Source organism: Rhea americana, unplaced genomic scaffold (genome assembly GCF_003343005.1).
Source record: "Rhea americana isolate MKP2758 unplaced genomic scaffold, rheAme1 scaffold_57, whole genome shotgun sequence".
Classification (NCBI taxonomy): Eukaryota; Metazoa; Chordata; class Aves; order Rheiformes; family Rheidae; genus Rhea; species Rhea americana.
In genome coordinates, this window is record NW_028186723.1 from 4,341,987 (window position 1) to 4,362,112 (window position 20,126).

Below are 20,126 nucleotides of genomic sequence, written 5' to 3' on the forward strand. Positions count from 1 at the left end.
GAAACAACCAACATCTGAGAGGCAGTCAACTCTGACTGCTAATTATGATGACAGTATGGAAGAGACACGCTGAAGAAAATAATCACATTTGGAAATAGCAAACAAAAAAATACATGCAAAACATACAGAGTTTAAGTAATTTTTTTTCTTGAGATGCATTTTAAAAGTATGGCTGAAGTATTAAAGCAACACTGATTTAAAACAATATTTTGTACTTCAAACTCCTATTGACCGATAACTGATCTTATGAATATAAATATTATGAATAATTGATGCCATGAATCCTAGTAAGACATTTTTCTCCCTCACTATTTTGATGCTCATCTACCGTAGTCCCTAGAACACAACATATTTTTTGCAAAAACATCGAGATAAAGTATAACCAGCATGCAACACAAGTTTTATCTTATTTTCTCTGAGTTTAACATCAGAACAACAAGACAGGTTTGTAAGGAAAAAAATCCTGTATTTTCCTGCCCAACAAAAATCTTAGTCTAAGGTTGACTACTTTTCTGCATAACTCCATTCACAAGTATATTAATGGACAAACTATTATAAGAAAGAATGAGAGAAATGTTATTAATTACTGAAGCATGACATGTTGCAAAAAATATTTTCATATTTCCTTGGATTAGCATTTTCCTTTGGGAGTTAATTTCTTTTAAGAATATTTTATCTATGAACTGCCTCTTATGACACATTGCTGGACTTTCTAAACTGATGAGATACCTCACAATGCTCCAGTCACGGCAGTGCTATTTAAAAAAGTGTTTTCTTTATATATGTGTATTTATATGTGTACATGTATATATATTTTTATATATCTACACACATATATATATTGTGTGGAGGAATATATATATGTGTGCAAACATATATATKATATATATATAAACACAGACACACACAGACACACACACATAAATAAAATGTTTCTTAGAAAGTACGTAGGCACCTGTCAATTCAATTTTAAATTTCCCAGATCTGGAATTTGATCAGACTAGTAACAACCTGTCAGCTTTAAATATTGGACTATTTGTTTCCCCGTGTCCAGTGCCTAAGATCTTGTTAATTACCTAAACTCCCTTTCTGTAGGTCTTGTTAATTACCCATCTCCTGTCTCAGAGGACCTTGTTAATAACTTGTACTATCTCTCTAAAAAGGTCCTAATAACACATTAAAATTAAAGATGTTTTTCTTTTAGCACCTGCCAAATGGTGTAAATTGAGAAATTTTCACATCAGTTTATTAGCCTACTGTAGTGTATTTTCCTAAACACAAACAATTTCAGAGAAATGATGCATAAAGGTTTGATCATTCCACAAAGAAATCTTATTTACCAGGAGCACCGTCAATTTATTTAACTCTGTTCAATACAAAATCCATGTGGCTACTGACTACAAATTAACCTCTTGAGAGCCATGACAATTAGCAAAAGCAATTGTAAGAATGGATGCATTTTAAGAAAATATTAGGTAAAAGTTTCAAAGTAGTGTATTAGTAATTATGAAGACAAACTTCATTATTGCTAAACAATGATGAAACATTCTAAATCACATTGTGTGCTTAATAATTCTTCATTGGCTACATGATATAGATCCTTTAGAAATAATGTATTTTGTAACATCTATAAAACCACTGTTTTTTTCTTCACTGTGAGACTACATAGTCAAGAAGGCAGCTCATAAATCTGTAACGCTCATTTATGCCAGACAATAAAACAACATCTTAACACTTACACAATATGGCATCTACAAAACCCTTAATACACATTGTGTTTAGAAGAGTTAACAAACTATGATCCCCATTATACACATCAGAAATTGCAACAGGGAGACTTGGGATTTACCCAAGGCCACCGAACAAGCCTCTGTCACAGCTGAGACTGTTAGAAATTAGAAGATCTTATTTTGGTGATTTTCTGGCATCTCTTTTTCTACATAAATCTTATAGGGTTTTTTCAGAATTTCTATTAATTCTTCCTAAATAAAATAACAATGAATCATGATTTTCAAATAACTCTTGTATACTTCTTGCTTTTAGGGGAAAAATCCTGTAACCTTTGGTAAACAACTTCTAAATTCTCTTTTATCAGTAGCCAAGATACACAGGAAAAATGTACTTATTTTCATTCTTTTAATTATTAAATAACAGCAATTATTGACAGTAGTTATTGGCTGTATGAATACAGCCAGCTGGCTCTTAATGATTGACTTGGTTAAGGGCAAAGCCTCTGTTCAGCAACTCACCTAGCCAACAGTTAGTGATACCATTATGAACCACTGCTCTGCGAATCATTATTGCTTAGTCAAGAATATCAAACATAATTAATTAGTACGGCCTGTAAGTGGGACAAAAAGCTCATCAAAACCCCTGAAATGACTCCCACTAACTTTAAAGACCTTGGAGTAGGCCTATGGAGAATTTACTCTTTCTTTCAAATCTGAAACAACTGTAGAACAGAGCAAATGCCATGTCTCTCTAAGCCTTCTCACCTCTGCATGAAACTAAAAACATTTCATGCTGCCTTTTATATGAATAAAGACTTGAAGGTATTCCAAAGACCTTAAGAAAAACAGTAGAGTACACCATCATAAACTGAAAGCTTTTTTTTTTTTTTTTAATCAATTAAAATCATTGGCCAAGAAATCTGCTAAATTAACTACGAGCTCGGTAAACCATGTAAAATGTGAACATGACATTCAACCCAGGTAATTTGGGGATAATACACAGGGCAAGACATCTATTTTGGGAAAAAAAAAAAAAAGAAAAAAAAGAAAAGAAAACTTTAACCACAACCACATACGGAATTTGAACAAGGAAATCAAACTCTTGTAAACCAAACAGACTGAAATGGGTTATGGAAAACTCCTTCCTGGGCAAGTTAACCCAGAATTGTCCCTTAGGGGTATCCTGCAGCTTCTGAAGCACCTGGTTCTAACAGACAGGATACTGTAATGAATGGACTTGTTTGGCTGATTTAGGAAAGTAATTTCCTACTTACAGTTATTTCATGATATTATTCACTGTTTATAGCTATTAGAACCCCCCAAAAAGCGTTAACTATACAGCTAGCAATGAAGGAACCAATATATAAATATTTTTACCTCACGGGGAGAAATAGACCTTCTCACCTGTGCATGAAAATATGACTTCATCCTCTTACGTACATCCAACCATGTGGGATCCTTTACTTTAAACTATGCCTCAGCACTGGAAGAATTCTCCCCCAGAAAGTTAGGGGCTTTGACCCCTAGCAACTCTATACATGGTGAAAACACTACTGCCCCAGATTTTCAGCCTGTCCTTCTGTTAAAACTTGCCCAAGTCATTGAGCAGAAAGGATTGCATATCTACATCTCTGCTGTTTCAATACACAGTCCAGAATCACACCATCAACTGCTGTTAAAAATGATCTTTGGCTATATTAGTAAGTGGAGCTTACCAGTAGGAGCAAATCCAGAGTAAAATAACTGGTGCTGAAGATGACACCCAAACAGTATGCCCATTTTAGGGTTGGGTTTTCCCTGGCCACTTTGTGCTCGTTGGTCTGGTCCCACAGACCAAATGCCCACTTGTGGCCACAGTGCATGAGGTGCACTCCTGAGACACTTCTTCCAGTTTAGACAGGAAGTCCAGTTCACATGCTCCAGGACCATTCCATGCTTCAACCCAAAACATAGAAGGTGGGGATATCTGGGAGATTCACCTCCAAAATAAACTCCTCTTCCACACTAGAACACTAAGTTTGACACAACTAATTGTTATGTCTGTAATTAAAAAGATATTACCTGTTTGATTGGTGAAGATGGTGCCCAGCAAAAAGAGCTTAGAATGTTCTGTAAATAAAAAGCAACTTAAAATCTAAATTCTCTGTGTATGCTTTCTGCATACCAAATTTGTTACTCAACCTCATTTATTTTGTGCCCACAGATTTACACAATTCTTTCTTCACAGTATTCTAATTCTCAGAATTAAAAATGGATTCTATTCAACATGTCCTCCACAGATAAAAGGTAAACTTAAAACTGTAAACTTATTAAATATGCACATTTTGTATTAGTCTCTACTTCAAAAGAAAATCATTGTGTAAGATGCATATGAAAGTGAACTTATTTTTAAAAATGTTCATAGACCATAATAATGGTACATATAGAGAGATTCCAACTTAAATTACTGAACAATAGATATTATTCCATAATAGCTGTCTTATCATAAACACTATGACCTAATCCATTTTTTGGCTTTGGACAAAATAATCTATTTGTCTTATCAAAAGTTTATGTCTACAAAAAAGTCAAGAACTTGTAAAAGAGACTCATACAAAGAGGGGGAATGAATAGCTAAGAGTCCTCCTGAATGGGCACTGTGATGAGCTTTTTAATTACAAAATAAAGGGGGGGGGGAAATCTACCATGATTACTGCTAAAAATTTACATTTATCAAGATAMGCTGCATTCAAGAACTTCAAAACATTTCACTACTTATATCTAACATCTGTCTGAATACTTCTTCACTTTAAAAATTAAATGCTATTATAGTTAAATTAATTCTGTTTAAATGAGCTTATTTAAATGAAAGTTTAACTTCTGATAAACCAAGCTACATCCTTACTTTACTTAATAAAGAATTTCTCTAAATTAGAGTAAATAATATTCTAAGCCTTTGCCTGTAAACATGTTATTTAAGAGAGTGGAACTAACTTGATTTACAGAAGACACTAAAAAGATAATTCACTAAAGTCTACAGGAGTGTCTACTAACTGTATCTGGTCTACAGYTGCTAAGGAATTTTTGCTCTATTTCAGTTTATTTACCTAATTCACATTCAAGATTAATTTTGTTGAGAATATGACTATAAATTTAAAACAGGAGTGTATGCATTCCAACCTATGAATAAAGCTGAGTTGGGAAAAAACAAGATAAATCTGTTCTAAAATCCTAAAAAACAAGATGACAAGAAACAAATTATTGTTTTTTTTAAGAAAATACTACTATGTCAATAATTAAGAAACTAATACACAGGGAAAGGGCAAATTTGTTAGAACCATGCCTTCCATTTAAAACACTCATTTTTTACACAACCTTCAAATGTTGAAGTATTTTAATTTTACATCCAATTTCTAACCCAATATAAGTCATGAAATTAAAATGAATCATTACATTTTTTAAAAAAATGCTCTTAAAAATTTTCTGGTATTAACATACAGAAAAATTAAGAATTCAAATGAATAAATGCTGAATTATTTAATTGCTGAAACATTTTCCTRTGGGGTACACAGTATATGTGGTGTGTACATTTATACCTGCACATGTATATATTTTCCTACATATCAAACAAAAGCAGAAAACACCTGTAGGATGCATTTTTTTTTAAGGAAAACAGGTAAACTGTTGATAGACAAACAAAGATTGAAGTGGATTAATTAAGTCAAAGTTTCTTATCAGCCCCTGTAACTCAATTCACATGGCTTAGCATATACATTTGTGCCTTATGCAAAGGCTTGAATACATAGGAATTCAAAAACCTACAAGCAGCCAAATGAATTCAAGCATGATAAATGCCCACGTGGGTGCTCTCATTTGGAAACAAAAGTCTTTAATTCTTGTGGTTTAATATACGGAATCTAAAACTAAATTTTCCCAAGTGGTGACATGCACAGTGCTTAATGTGTTTTCATTGCATTATCCTCACCCCTTTATTTATTCTGTTTCATCTTTCTCAAGTTCCCTTCTAAAATCTTGCCTTAGACTTAGGTAGTGTAATAATTAGCAATGAGTATTCAGTTAAAAGACTTTAAAGAAAAGCCTGTCATGAAGCATAAGCAAGGTCATCCAAAAGCCCAAGTATTTGAGAATGCTTACAGTACTTATTAGCAATATAAATGTAACTTCAAAATAAAGTAAGATCGAATTATATAAAAAGTTCATAATTTTTACTTAGATAAGCAATGATATAAACATATATAAAGCACAAAGATTGTGTTCCTCAACACTTCACTTTTTCATTTATATGACATGTTCAAGATATCTGATCAAAATACAGTAAAAACCTACCTTGAAGATGGCAACAGGCTTGTAGGCTTGAAGTTCGTCATAAACGGATTAGTTGAATCATAATCAAAACTCTCCTGACGAGTTTCACCAAATGCACTAGGTGATTTCAAATCAGTAGAACTGTCTGATCCCCCATTGCTAAGTTTATCTGACCTCCTGTTATCTTTTTTTCCAGTCACTCTTTCAAAAAGGCTAACTTTCTCTTTTTTCTCTTTTTTAATTTCTCTTCTGATTTCAACAGGTTTGGAAAAAAAACTTATGTTTTGATCCCATGTTGCTGGGCTTTCTTCAAATGGATTCTTCTGTCTTGGCAGTGTTGCAAATTTCTGGGGTAATGAAGCACTCACATTGGTAAATGGGTCATTTTGTGCTTCAAATGCAGTTTCATCAACTGTGCTGTCAAGCTGGCTCATTTTGGAAGTATCAACACTTAATGTCCTTCTATGTGGAGACTTTAGACTTCCTGCAAACAATCTGTCATTAGTATAAAATCAATGAGGTTTTATATCATAATTTATGACATGCAAAGAAGTTCATTTTGCTTCATTTAAAAAAGCTTCATTTTAGCTAAGGTCTAGAAAATCTGCAATCGAGTCTCAATTCAAAATACAGTTGAATAATTAACCAATTTTATAAAAAATAAACAGCTGTGGCTATGTCTTTTTGGTTAAGAAATGTTTAAGAAAGCAACAGACACTACTGTAAACATTTATTCTGTGTGAAAACTAGGTATTATTGAGAAGCTGGCTGAGAATAGTGTGGCATTTCAGAAAAAGACAGTAGTGTATTGTTGCACAGCTTTGAACAATAGGAAGTATTTTCAGTTCTTTATATATATGTTGGGTCTAACACTTGATAATAACGATGATAAGTTTTCAATTTTCTAAAGCAGACTTGTTTTTCACAAGACAAACTACTTTTGCCTAGAAGTCCATCTAGAATTCAATGTTTCATTATAACACACTTTCAAATGAGAACATAATAAAACTGGTAAATTATCATGGAGACCAACTCTTATGCTTTGAAAAGCATTTACAAGTTACCACCAAATAATGGAAGTGAAAGAACTAGTCCAGTAATAATCCTTAACTTTTTGGCCTTGTCGCTGCTTTGTAAACTAAAGAGATTATTGAATGTTTTCATACTCAAAGTAATGAACTGTAATTACAATGGCTAAAATTAAGCACTAAGTGTTTTACTTACCACCTTCATCAACCGAACCGAAAGATTCCAACTGACGCCTGAAAAGATGAGAGTAGCCAATTGCACTGGATTTTGTTTTGTCTGAAGAGACGTGTGATCCTGTTAAATCTGACATTGAGTGAGCTGAAGATAGTCGCTGAGGTCCCAAAAGAAAAGGTTTTTTTGGTTTTGATTTCATTTGTACTTCACTACTGTATACTTCTATGTTTGCATCAGGTAAGTGAGTGCTTGGAATGATTGCAGAGGATGTATCTGAAAACGTTCCATCATTTTTTCGACCCTTCATTTTGTCTTTCAGTTTAGCAAAAGGGGATTTGGTTTTGTCCTTCATTGACAAATCAAACATACTTGCTGTCATGTTATTCCTCATAAACTGAATATTGACCTTTATTTCTCCTCTGTCTTTAGTTCTCTTTCCTTGTTTGGACTCTAGGTTAAACCACCTTAAAGGAGAAAAAGAGCAAGTTACATTGTATTTTCCAGAGGCTAGTCATTAAACTATATGTTATTTCATTTAATATATCTGGCTAACAAAATTCAAAAACATGAATATCAAATTCTATACAAAAAATTAACATATTCCTGTACTGAAAATCCTTTTTGTCTTCGTTCATTTATTAAGCTTTTTTCTTTCAAAAACAAGTGAAAACCTTTTTGCACTGCTCTGTTTCAAGGACCAAAGTCAATTCAGTGGAAGCATTCTAAACTTCACCAAAGGKCTCACATCTGCTTACAAAGCAGAATTTGTATCTAACATTAGTTATAGATGCAAATAAATTTTATTTTGCCATTTAAAAGAACACTGACATTTTTCAAGTGGCCTTTACTTAGCAGTGATATATTACCTGAATGTATACTACATGCCAGATATTTCACCCAGTAACCTCTTCTCCTTTGATTTTACTTAGGTTTATATGCCAGCAAACATTTTTCCCTCTGTCCCTTCCTCCCAAGGATATTTCAACCAGATATACGTTAACCACACTAGCAAAAAAATATCCGAGACCCTTGAATGATGTGCAACTACAACCGCCAATGACTTTGATTGTAACTCCATGAGCACCAATGTCAGAATAGAGAGCACTTATGTGTACCTAATGCTTTCCCATTTTTTTTCATACCACCAGTAGCATTAAGTTCAGCATTATACCACAGACTTTGAAACGGTGCACAGACCTCCACTCTGTGAARTGAGATCAAAGGTGTCATCATTTGTTTCAAAAAGTCAAGTGTGCTTCTTGGCTAGGTCCAACAAAGGCTTTATCTAATCATCCATGTCTTATCCCTTCCCTATAGTGCTCTGCTGTCCCACTGAAGCATCTGCAGAACTATGGCTCATTCTTTCTTCTACAGCTTCACCTAAATGAATGTGTGGCAAACAATCCCTACTCCACATATATCATCAATAGTCTTTTCCTATTTCAAAAAGGGCACAAAAGCATATTTCAAATGCAGATACAGGAGCCCCAAGAAAGTGTCCTAAACCCATCTGACTGTTTTCATCCTCTCTATTGCCATTTTTCCTCTTTTTGGAGCATTTGAGAATTTTCCTAATACTTCTCCCATGAGCTGGCAAGTTCTATAGGACTTATTTCGTTGTCTGCTATCATGAAGGGAAAGAAGCACACTAGTTGCCAAACTCACTGAAAAGGTTCAGGGAAGAGAAGACAAATCATCTGAAGGCCAAGTTCTTTTACCTGTCTAGAGACAATGCTACAGCCATAAATCCTAGAAAAGTGTGCAAATCCTTCCCAAATGTTAAAGAATTTTTTTATATATACACACACACACACATATATCCATACATACACACACATATATATAAACAAAAATATGTATTTRTAACTCCATGACTCCATGCTTACATAAACTAGACCAGTAGAAAGACTTAGCTAAATTTTGGAGTGTCAGCATCCTCACATTTACTGCATTACTATCCTATATAATAGTGCACTTTCAGGAGAAATGCGTGCACACATTCTAACACAACAGTACATTCTCATGATGGAATAACTTTTGAACTGGAGACTAAAAAGTGAAATTGCCTACCAACAAAGATGTGAAACTGATTATGCAGTTATACATACATTATTCAACACTGTCAAATATAGAAAACAAGGTCAAAAAAAGGAGAAAAATAGCCCTCAATTTCCTTTTAGATTTCATAAATATTTTTAAAGGCGACAGCTGAAATTACGTTTTCAGGCAGAGATACCATTTTTTGAGCTGACAAAACACCTCTAAAGGTGACCTGCCAAAGAAATAATAAAGGGGAAAGAGTATCATTACTTTTTGTTCCTTTGGGATGTCCAGATTTCATATGCCATACTAAAACAGAATAATAAAGAAATGTAAGACCTCCTCTGTCCTAACACAGGATAATGTGGATCCAGACCAGTGGACCGAGAAGTTCAAAAATTTAGGACAATTAAACCTTTAGGAAGAAGGGTTTTCTTCCATYTGTGAAATAATTTCACTTATATATATAATTTTAAAAGATGCAAATTATGAAATATGTTAACTGTATGAGGAATGCACATCATTTTCCCTTTTAGTTTGTAAGATTTTGCTTCTAGGTTACTGATTCCAGAAACTCTTTAATTCATCTAGTCTTTAATGAAAACATGAAGGACTGAAGCCAGTCGTCTTTATTTATTGCAAAACCATACGAGAAGGTACCCTACCTTCTTTAAAACTCTTAACAGAAAAAAAAAAGAAAACCTACAACCATAACAAGCACACCTTTGCCAATAAATCTCCATTAGACTTAGACCATATATTTTCAATTAAAATACGTTTTGCTTGTGCAAGAAAAAACATCCTGAAACTGAAAAAGTCCTTCCCATAGTTACTTATAGTTACTAAAATTAACAAGAGATATTGTTTACATTTACAGAGAGAAAGAGATAGCACACGCACAAGAGCAAGCTAGCAAACTTATTGTTTTAAGAGGTTTAATGGGCAAGATTTAATGGACAGAGATCTAAAACAATGTCCTGTAGAAGGACCTCACTTTTTGAGATTCAAACTTAATGGCTCAGCCCACAGTGTAAGGAAATGTTCTCTCCTTCTACTGCTTCCCTTCCTTGCACAGGTCTCAAACATCAACGCTTTGCTTCTGATAAGATTCATAAATTTTCATTTGTTTCCAGTTAGGAACACTGAAACTTTAAATTGCTGTATAATATTGCTAACCTGTTTTAGAACAATGTCAAGACATAAATTCTTAAGCTTCTGATGTATGGAAGGAGCTTTTCCTTTTAAAGCAATACAATATTGACATTCTTAATGTGAATTAGCAAGTATTCTGCGTCACTATCAGTATTCACCTGCTAATGGCACATCTACATATGCTATTTTTACATTCACTAACTCTGAAGGAGAGAATTTCAGTACATAAATAGTACATCGCCTTCACAGTTTGTACATTTGTTTTCAAAGTAGACTTTGAAGACTTTACACCAAAAATAAGCAGAAAAGCAAATAAAGAATGTATTCTCACTCGAGTAAGACAACAGAATCTCACAAGAGACCAGATTTCATACCTGTTGGGACTAGGATCAACACCACTACTGATTCCAAAAGAATTTAATCATAAACTTTTTACTCAAGCAAAATTCCTCTGGACTTCAGTGGAATTTCTGTTTGAATAATGATTGCTGGATCAGATCTTTGTATAAGGCACATACATTTAATTTTATAGGAATTTCATGGAAGTTTTTTGTTACCTTGGAGAGTTTATCTCATTTTATTTATAATGAAGGTTCCATATGCTTCAGCTCAAAACAAGAGAATATGAGAAGCAGACTCAGTCCATGATTTTCTTCAAATTCAAAGGAAATAATTATTTTTTTAAGTAGATGAGAATAAATGTGAACAGTAATAAGTCTTGYGTGGAGTTGTACGTGAATGAGCAACTGAGTCTGTAAATGTTTCTCGTTAAAATTTGCTTCTATAACACATGGATGTGAGCAGCAAATAGAAAAACAGCATTGTATATAATATAAAAAAGAATTGGAAAATAAAGTCCACTGTTTTCAGATAACAATATTGTGGCCCTAAAATACTAAATTCCACTATACTATTGCCAATTTTGAGAATTGTAATGTATTATAAAAGTCAATAAAACTTGCTATTTTGGTTTTGTTTACAATACTTTCAGCCACAATAAATGCTCTATTTGTCAGGCTGCCATGAGCTTATTCTATAGAAAGCCTGCACAAAATAGGAAAATAGCCAATAACATACACGAACAAAACAGGGTGGCTTTTATTAGAGCAGATGCCCTTTTATTTAATACCCAAATATTACATTCAGTCTTGCAGAGAGTCTTTATTTAAACAGACCTTGTACAAAGTCTGGCAAATTTTCTCAACTTCAAAGAAAGCCCTGCTGCCTTCTGAATCACATTCATACCTCTTGCTCTCACTTTCAAATGTTCTGTAGGACAATGTCCTCCATACATCCTCTAATTTCTACTTTTCCCCTATGGCTTCCATCAGAACATATGCTTTCGAGGAGTGTGCTTAGCGGCTTCCTCTGTCTCACAAAGCGTTCTGATTTTTTTTTTTTTTTTGTATTGTATAAATTGCCATTCTATCTTCTGGCTTTTTTTTTTTTTTTTTTGGGGGGGGGGGAATACGATCAAGACTCAAGGCTGAATGAACATGGCTATTTGTAACAATGAAGAAATTACTTAATCTTGGTCAAACCTATGATTAAGCATGGAGGAGAAAAAAAAAGAAAAAAGAAAAACTTCCCCTTTTTCTGTGAAAGACAGTAGCAATCTTCTGCATACTACTGAAGTAAATCACATAATATTAGCAGTGCCAAACCTTTTACCTTAGCAAAGGTAGACATGAAGGGGTGAAGAAAATTTAAATAACATACTATAAGTGAGCAAATTATAAAATTCTGGCCTGCCTGTTCCATCTATCTGGCTAGTGATCTACAAACACTTTTATACTTTCAACACAATTTCTTCAACTGTTCTTTTCCTTCCCCTTTTTCTGGTTTCATTTTCAACTCACTTTTGCTTATCTATACTACTAATATTATGGACTTGATCCTACATTCAACAAATATTTAAAAACCACTATCTTGTTTTTCTTCTAATAGCAGGAAGCTGTTGTCATGGTGTCTTACTCTCAAAAGCTGCTATGGAATTCGACAGTTCCAAGACTTAGCTCTCTCTCTTGTCTGAAAAGGTTTCACTCAAAATATTCTCCTTGCCATATGACTAACACTATGAGTAAGAAAAATCAGTATATAATTATATACATACAACTGTAGGTATGTATCTCCAAACCCACTGGGATGCTTATCTATCAATTTCAACAGGAATTCAAAGTCTTCTAGCCAGCACATTCAACCTGCAGATAAAAGATGAATTCTGACTAAGCTTTCCTTCCACTATCCAACATGGTAATTACTAAAAGAATTTTCCCACATATTCCTTCACTTCTCAAATATGTCTCTCTACCTCCACTCTACCAGTAAATACCTATTGCGTTGATTTATCTTGCTAAAACTATTAGATTGCATCCAATAATTATGGCAAAACCTCAATTTTAGTTCATAAATTATTGAATTAATTCTACAAAATGCTACACAACCAAAATGTTATTCAAATCTTGAGTCCACAATTAAAAAGAGTAGTCTAATCTGCTAAGCAACTTTACCCTGCTACAGAGTGATGGGGGAAAAAGGAAAATTTTCTACATCAGCAGGTATTTCCAAAACTACACCTAAAAAGACAATCAAAATCCCATCAACAGAGTATGTCCATCAATTATTATATGAGAACTACCTCTTCAGCTTAGATTACTTTTGTTTAAGTTAAATACACTGAAGAAATTTACTTCATAAAATCTCACTAMTTTAGTATAGACATTGGGTAAAAATCAAACTTAAAACTCAGGATTGCCTATCTAACATCCTTGCTAGCAACAAATGCACTTTGTTTTGTGATAAATCATTCACATACCATACCAAGAGACTTCCCAAAAAGTTGGTAAGTGGCATAATTCAGGAAAGGGGCAGAGCATAGACTACATAGGAAATAAAGAAGAAAATGGATTAAATATTAAAATAAATTATGACATTCAGAAAGATGAATACTATTACTTTCTGGAATCCAAATGAAATGAGATATACAAAATAGTTTAAAAATAAATATTACTCAGCAACACTGTAACACCACAAAACATATAGGAACTGACACATAGCACAAGACCTAAAAAGGTTAGCTAGCATTAATTAGAATCAAAATAACTAAACTGGTCTTAATTTACACTATTTATTATTTGGGCTAAGGATTATGTGTAAAAACTTTTATTCTAGAACCAAAATAACTGAAGACTGAGAATTAAGGCTGGTTCAGTTATTTCTAGCGTGTGTGTGTGTGTGTGTGTGTGTGCATGTAGGTGTGTATAAGCACATGTGTGTACAGAAAATGGAGCACGGAAGAACTTCAATCCAGATGGCACTCAGATTCTGAGTCAGAGTTATGACTTATTCAGAGTATCAGCTTGCATTTGTTGTTGAAATGTAAATGCTGGAAATATTATTAGATCCTTTCAGAATACTGCTATAATTTCATCCAGCTACAACTGGGCTCAACTTTTTGGTTTCCCCCCAAATATATACGCCTATAACCATCTTTCCTTTTTGTTTCCAGCACTAACTTTCCTTCATATTTTTCATTCACTGAATGAGCCATGAAAGAAGATAAACAAAGCTGTTACAGATCCTCCAGATTTTTAACATTTCTGAGCCTTTGAGAAACACATCCGTCACTACTCTTCCTACTTTTAACTACCGCTTTTAGGAAAGTAGTTTTTTCTCTTAGTCTACRCCACAGTATTTTGATAATTTCTTTTACAGTCAGACATTTCAAACACTATTTACAGTTTTATCACTTCAAGTCAGGTATCTAAAATGCACTTTGCTGGCTTAAATTTAAGACTCAAAATCTGTAAATAGTGCTTATACTTTATTATGCTTTGTATAATTATTTTTTAAAAGGCACAGGTTGTTAACAAGCATGATTGTCATGGGCTCAGTGCTATCTATTTACTAGTAGTTGTTTGCTTATATAGAATTCAAGTTGCATTTGAAGACATCTACTTGAGAGCCTGTCTCTTGCTTATACTGCTACAGAGAGGACATGGCAGAGGCAATCAAAAGGGATGCTTTTCCATATAAAACAGGGAGGCTGCCAAGAAGGAATTCACATTACTTTGGAGGAAGGCACAGCATTTTCATCACTTTCAGGAAGCTCAGGAGTGAAAAAGAACTTTAAGCACTTACTATAAAGGGGTACTGATGGAGCTCAATCTTTTTTTGTGTGTGTGTAGGTGCTACAACAAGTTATTTGTGACTATCTTATATGATTGTTGGAAGTAGAAGAAAAGCACCTTCAATAAGGTCAAGATACTTTTACTGTACTGTGCTCAAATAAATATTTTCCTCAGTGGTGCTCGCAATTTGGAAGGGAGTGGGATAATAGAGAAACCAGGGAGAAGGGGAATTAAGTCACAAATCAAAAAAAAAAAAAAATCCTCCAACAAAATTTCAGTAAGGAATAATAACTAAACTTAAAAAATAAACCCTCAAGTTTTAACATTCCAGACAAGCATTGCATCTTAAGTCAGCTCTCCAGGAAATGTAATAAAGGGAATGGAATTAGAGGACAACAAGTACTAAGTGAATGCTGATGAAATAAGTAACATCACGGTAAAAGCTAATGGAAATCCATTCTTGTAATACTGTGTCTGTTCATTTAGCACATGAAAGAAAAAAGACTAATCACAAATATTAAGAAAAACTACTAAAAAATTGTAGCAAGTTAAAATCTTAATAAATGGACTTTTTTTATTCCATGGTAATTTGAAAATTTGTTTTAGATTTTATATTATGCTTTGCTAGATCATCAGTGGTATTAAGGCTAACGAAAACTGTAACTGAGTAGAAATCACTATAAAATAGATGTATGCTTTAAAAACAACACTTTGATTGATTATCATTTAAATCTAAACTGCAAAAGCCATAGAGGTGTACTTATTTTGCAACAGCAGACAAAAAAAAAAGAAAAAAATCCCACAACAACTGTGAAGCGTTTATCAGGATGCATTAGAAAAACCAGGATCTTACTACAAAAATAGAACCATGACAGAAATCTAGTAAGACTTGAATATTTATGCTAAGTACATCTCCAACAGAGTAGTGTTTTCTGAGCTTTTCAAACACTTAAAAAAAGCTCTACAAAATCTCTCAGCATCTGGAGCCTGTATTGCACAATAGATGAAAATTCTAGTTTTCATCYCTAGAGACAAGAGCTTGAGCAGAACAAGTGAAAAGAGCCCCCCCATTTCTAACTATGGTGGTGTCAACAGCGACACCAATATGCAAAGCTATTGTCATTCAAGCCAAATGATGGGCACTTCTGCACCAAGACATAAATACCTTGAACTAGCACCCTGCAGACGCTCTGGCTGAGGTCTCTGGAAAAGACCTAGAAAATGACCATCTGAACCACATCTGGATTCAACTGTTTCAGGAATTTTCACTTTTAAGAATGTGAAAAATCATCAGTTTCAGAAAGAAAGAGAAAGGACACTGAAAGACGGTGTGTACAGAATTTTCACTAGGAGACTACATTAAATATACTGCTTTATTTCATTAGATCTTGTACCTGAGCAAGTTTATTAGAACATAAGATGTACAAATCCTATCATCAGGCCTCTGCCTGAAAACTTTATTTCAGGAAGTATTTTTTTAAATTCACATATTTTTTAAGGTGTCAAAAGTAAGGGAAAAAAAACAACAGGAAATGGATTATTTTTCCCTAACATGTTTTTGAAGATGCAATGAGTTTGTAAATATGTTTCTTCCAAATTAAAAAAAAAGGAAAAAAAGAAAAAAAGCTGATTGTCACACACCCCACAGTCTTCCTAAGAATTCTACATCAGCTGGTAGCCTTCACTTCTCATACCTCTTTACTAAAAAAGCACTAGGGAATTGCTGACAGGGTTCAGCATTGTGTAGAATATTAAATATCTTTTTTGCAATACCCTAGTGACTCTTGAGTCTGTCTCTTACAGCACCATATGTACAGCTGTGTTGGAAAGAGGAAGCTATTAAATATATTAAAAAGTAGAAATATTACCAATAGACACTTCATCAAATAACTGGATCTCATTTATCCCCAAACAAAGCAAGAAATGTTAAGGTTACATCAACATAAGAAAATAACTCTGGATTTAATAACACCACAAGCCTGTTGAACATATTTGAAAGTAAAAACATTGCTTAATGGAACAGATTAGTGTTTCTGAAACAATGAATATGGCTTTCAAGTATCAGAATTCTTTGGTAATAAAGATATTGGATTTGGTCTTGAAAGGCACTGGGTATCTCAGTTCCACACCACAGTCATAGCTAAATGATCTTCAGGTCTAAAAATACTACATTTATTTTACTGCCAATTTAGGACTCAAAAAAATTTGTACCAAAAAGGATTTAATTAAAGGAAAAAAAGGAAGCAAAAGCATTTGAGATCACATTTGTGTATATATTCCGAAAAGTTTGCTCTCCTCTTACATGTATGTATAAATATTGCATCCACGGATCTTCAACTAATGTTTAAAGAAAACAATAACATACGTGCATTGCATGAAGACATAAAAACAGATAATCATGATAATTTTTCAAAATCAGCTAAATGCTTAAAGACTCAAAATTATTTTTTTCCAAAAACAAATTAGGGACACACTTTTCTAGGTTTCTAGGCACCTAAACATGCTGATATTAAAACTAGTTTTTCAATAGTTTCTATCTCACAGGAATTTAAATGGGCATTGAGTGAATATGTGGTGCCAAAAATCCCACTAACTGCCTATCTGCACTTTTACACATATGTAAGACTTTTACAAGTATGGCAGTTAGGCCCTAGAAGCCTAAGACTCATCAACTTTTAATAAGATTTGYAGTCTTAAACGCTCAAGTAACTTCTGAAAACAGGACTTAGGCTGTTTGTAGAATTTTCCCCATAGGCCCCAACCTTCTAAACTATAGCTTGCAGGCAGCATGGCATTCTCATGGAGTCTTAGGAATTTCAGAGGTGGTCTAGGGAAGTATAGTTGCACATTTATATAGAATATCATATGGCGTGATGTCTTCTTTCACACTTCAGAGAAAGAAATGAAAAAGAACATATGAAGTCATGCTAACTACAACTTCAAATAAAGAAATATTGAAAATATTTGAATGTATAATCAGCTCTCATAAGAACTATGTTAATTACGCCAGTTACAAATTTTTGCAATAGTTCTGTAACATTCCAACATCACTTTCAGTAAACTGATGCAAAAGTGTATGGTTCCATAATTGGAAAGTCATTCTGTTTTTCACAACAATGTCAGAATAATTCACATTTTTTCCTCCAACTTATGGGTACTATCTTTTTACTATCGTATGGGTATTATTTTTTTACTGAGTTTTTGGATTCTGTATCATTTTATGCCATTCATTCACTTTTTTTTCTGCAGACTAGATAGGTGTTTAAGCCAAAGCAGTTCCCTACTGAATTGTAAGATAAATATTTTTAATCATGAATTATAATTAAGATGTATGTCTAAAGAGCAATGAACTCTCTTGAATCAAATGTGAACAGAAATTAAGACCCTAAGGCTACAAGCAATACTATGTATTTCATAAAGGTAACTGTACCGCTACTGGACTGTTCTTAAAAAGATGAGCAATTTAAAAGCATATTTCTTCACACCATGAACCCACAAGAGATTCTGTAAGGGCACATGGCTCCCTACTATATGGTTAGTGAATATATAGCTTTACTAAAAATCTGGAGGCAGAGGAGGGCAAAAGGGCAAAGGCAGCTTTGACCTATGTTTGGTCTTCAGCCCTAATAACTGCTGCACAAAGGCAGATCTGGGTTTTTGAGATGGTTTCTGCAGAAATAACAAGTGCAGTTCAGGCTCTAATCAACAAAATCTGCCTAGTGTTGCTGTAATGATTACTGCCTCCAATGGTCTGCTCTGACACTCTGCTAGAGGGCTATGCCTCCACAGCAGAGTCAGCAAAAGATAAAATATGCCAGCATCTTAGTCACATCAATGCGAAGTCCAGCATCTTAACGTAAACCCACCATCACTAACAGCTTCAGCAGAGATACCAGACTTTAATTTTAACAGCTGACATGTGGGCATAGGTTCGTTTCTGTCAACACTGCTGAAGAGACATTAACCTCCAGACAAAAAGGGGGAAAAGACACCTGGGCAGAAACTTTGAACCACTGCAGAAAGATTTGTCAGCATTTATATGTCATTCGGTAAAGATAAATAGCTTAGAGGTCTCCATGCTGTTCTTGTACTACTTCTTTGGGATAAGTGTAACAAAAACAAGTATGGGGACAAAACAAATATGAGTACTGTGGAGGCACAGGTGTGCTGCAGTATATTATACCTATACAGTTTATTCCCATATACTTCAGAAAACAATTTGTTTGAGTACTGGACACACTAGAGATTATAACAATTTCTCTACTTTAGTTGAAAAATAGATTCACAAAAAAAAAGGTAGATACATTTACTGCACAGCCTAATAAATTGCTGTGATTATTATATTTTTTTCTTTTGCATTCTGTCAGAATTTGATGGAAAATCACAATCTTATTAGACAAAAGATCATGTAGGTGATGATGGAGGCTACTACAATAGCATCAATTTTTCTTCAGTCTTCTCTGTAGAGGCCTGCTCTACGAGCAGCTAGCAGGATCATAGTCTAATTGAGATCACAAGAGTACTAAACTACTGTGGTAAGCCTTCATTTAGTCAGTTATTAACCACTAAAATGTAAATAAAAAATACTTAAAGACATTTGGTTACAGTAACTGAAGAAAAACAGTTTTTGACAGAACGATGCCGGGCTTCATGCGAGTCTGTGTCTCACACATGGTTCAAACTGAGGTTCAAGTTGAATGCAGATACAGCACTGGACAGAATGAAAAAGTCTTTAGAAAAACAGACAGTAATGAGACCATTGTCAAAAAATGTTAATGTTATTGGTAGTCCTTCTCTATGCGGGCTGACCACTGTGATTACAGGAAACTTCTCTTTAGAGGGTCAGTCTGCAAAGACATAATTGTTTATGCCATGGACTCAGAATAAATCGTAGTACAAAGAATTATCCTATTTTCATTTCAAAGTACTTTGATTAAAAAAAAAAAAAAAAGAAAGGCAAGCATACAAGGAATAAAAATTATAATGAAAAAATCTATCACTTACTCTGTTTTCCTTCTTTGCTTGTCCTCAAATATATCATTCAGATTTACTGCCACCTGTCCCAAAAACTTATCCAGCCCCACCAATGACCTGTGCATGACAATCAGGTACAGGACATATTTTTCTGGATTCTCCTGCAGGAGTAATCCAGGGAGCTCAAAGGAGGCCTCTTCTTTCCAAACTGGATCCAGGGTCTTCTCAGCCACCGAGGTGGAATACTTCTCCTTGCCCAGCTGAATGATCGTGTAAGCATCGTTGGTGCCACTTTTGCCTTTGGGCTTCAGACCTTTGGCTTGGAGGACCGTAACTTGCACGTGAGTGGGGAACCACTTCTGGGCTTGCTCTGCCAACATCATCTTTGGAGCACTCGGTGGCAGCAGTACCACCACCACGGTCTGCGAGTCCTCGCGGACAGGGCACTCGGCGCGCACACACCTGCCAACGTCTCAGGGGCTTCCTTTCGCCATGCGCCCCTCGACACGCGAGACAGCGACCGTCCCCCTAGCGCTCCCCGGCCCCACGGGCCCCCGCCCGCCGCCCCATGGCGCTGCCGCAGGCCCCGCGC

At 34.5% G+C, this 20,126-nt stretch overlaps 1 protein-coding gene across 1 annotated transcript in view; it reads right to left on the reverse strand.

Moving 5' to 3' along the window:
- Positions 1 to 20,078, reverse strand: part of RAB11FIP2 (RAB11 family interacting protein 2) — a 36,019-nt gene extending 15,941 nt beyond the window's left edge. The window contains exons 1-3 of the mRNA XM_085319028.1: positions 19,565 to 20,078; positions 7,260 to 7,702; positions 6,057 to 6,519 (exon numbers count right to left, since the gene is read on the reverse strand). Coding sequence (XP_085175154.1) covers positions 6,057 to 6,519; positions 7,260 to 7,702; positions 19,565 to 19,917 — 1,259 coding nt within the window. The 5' untranslated portion in view covers positions 19,918 to 20,078. The remainder of the gene's footprint in view (positions 1 to 6,056; positions 6,520 to 7,259; positions 7,703 to 19,564) is intronic.
- Between the last annotated feature and the right edge of the window lie 48 nt (positions 20,079 to 20,126).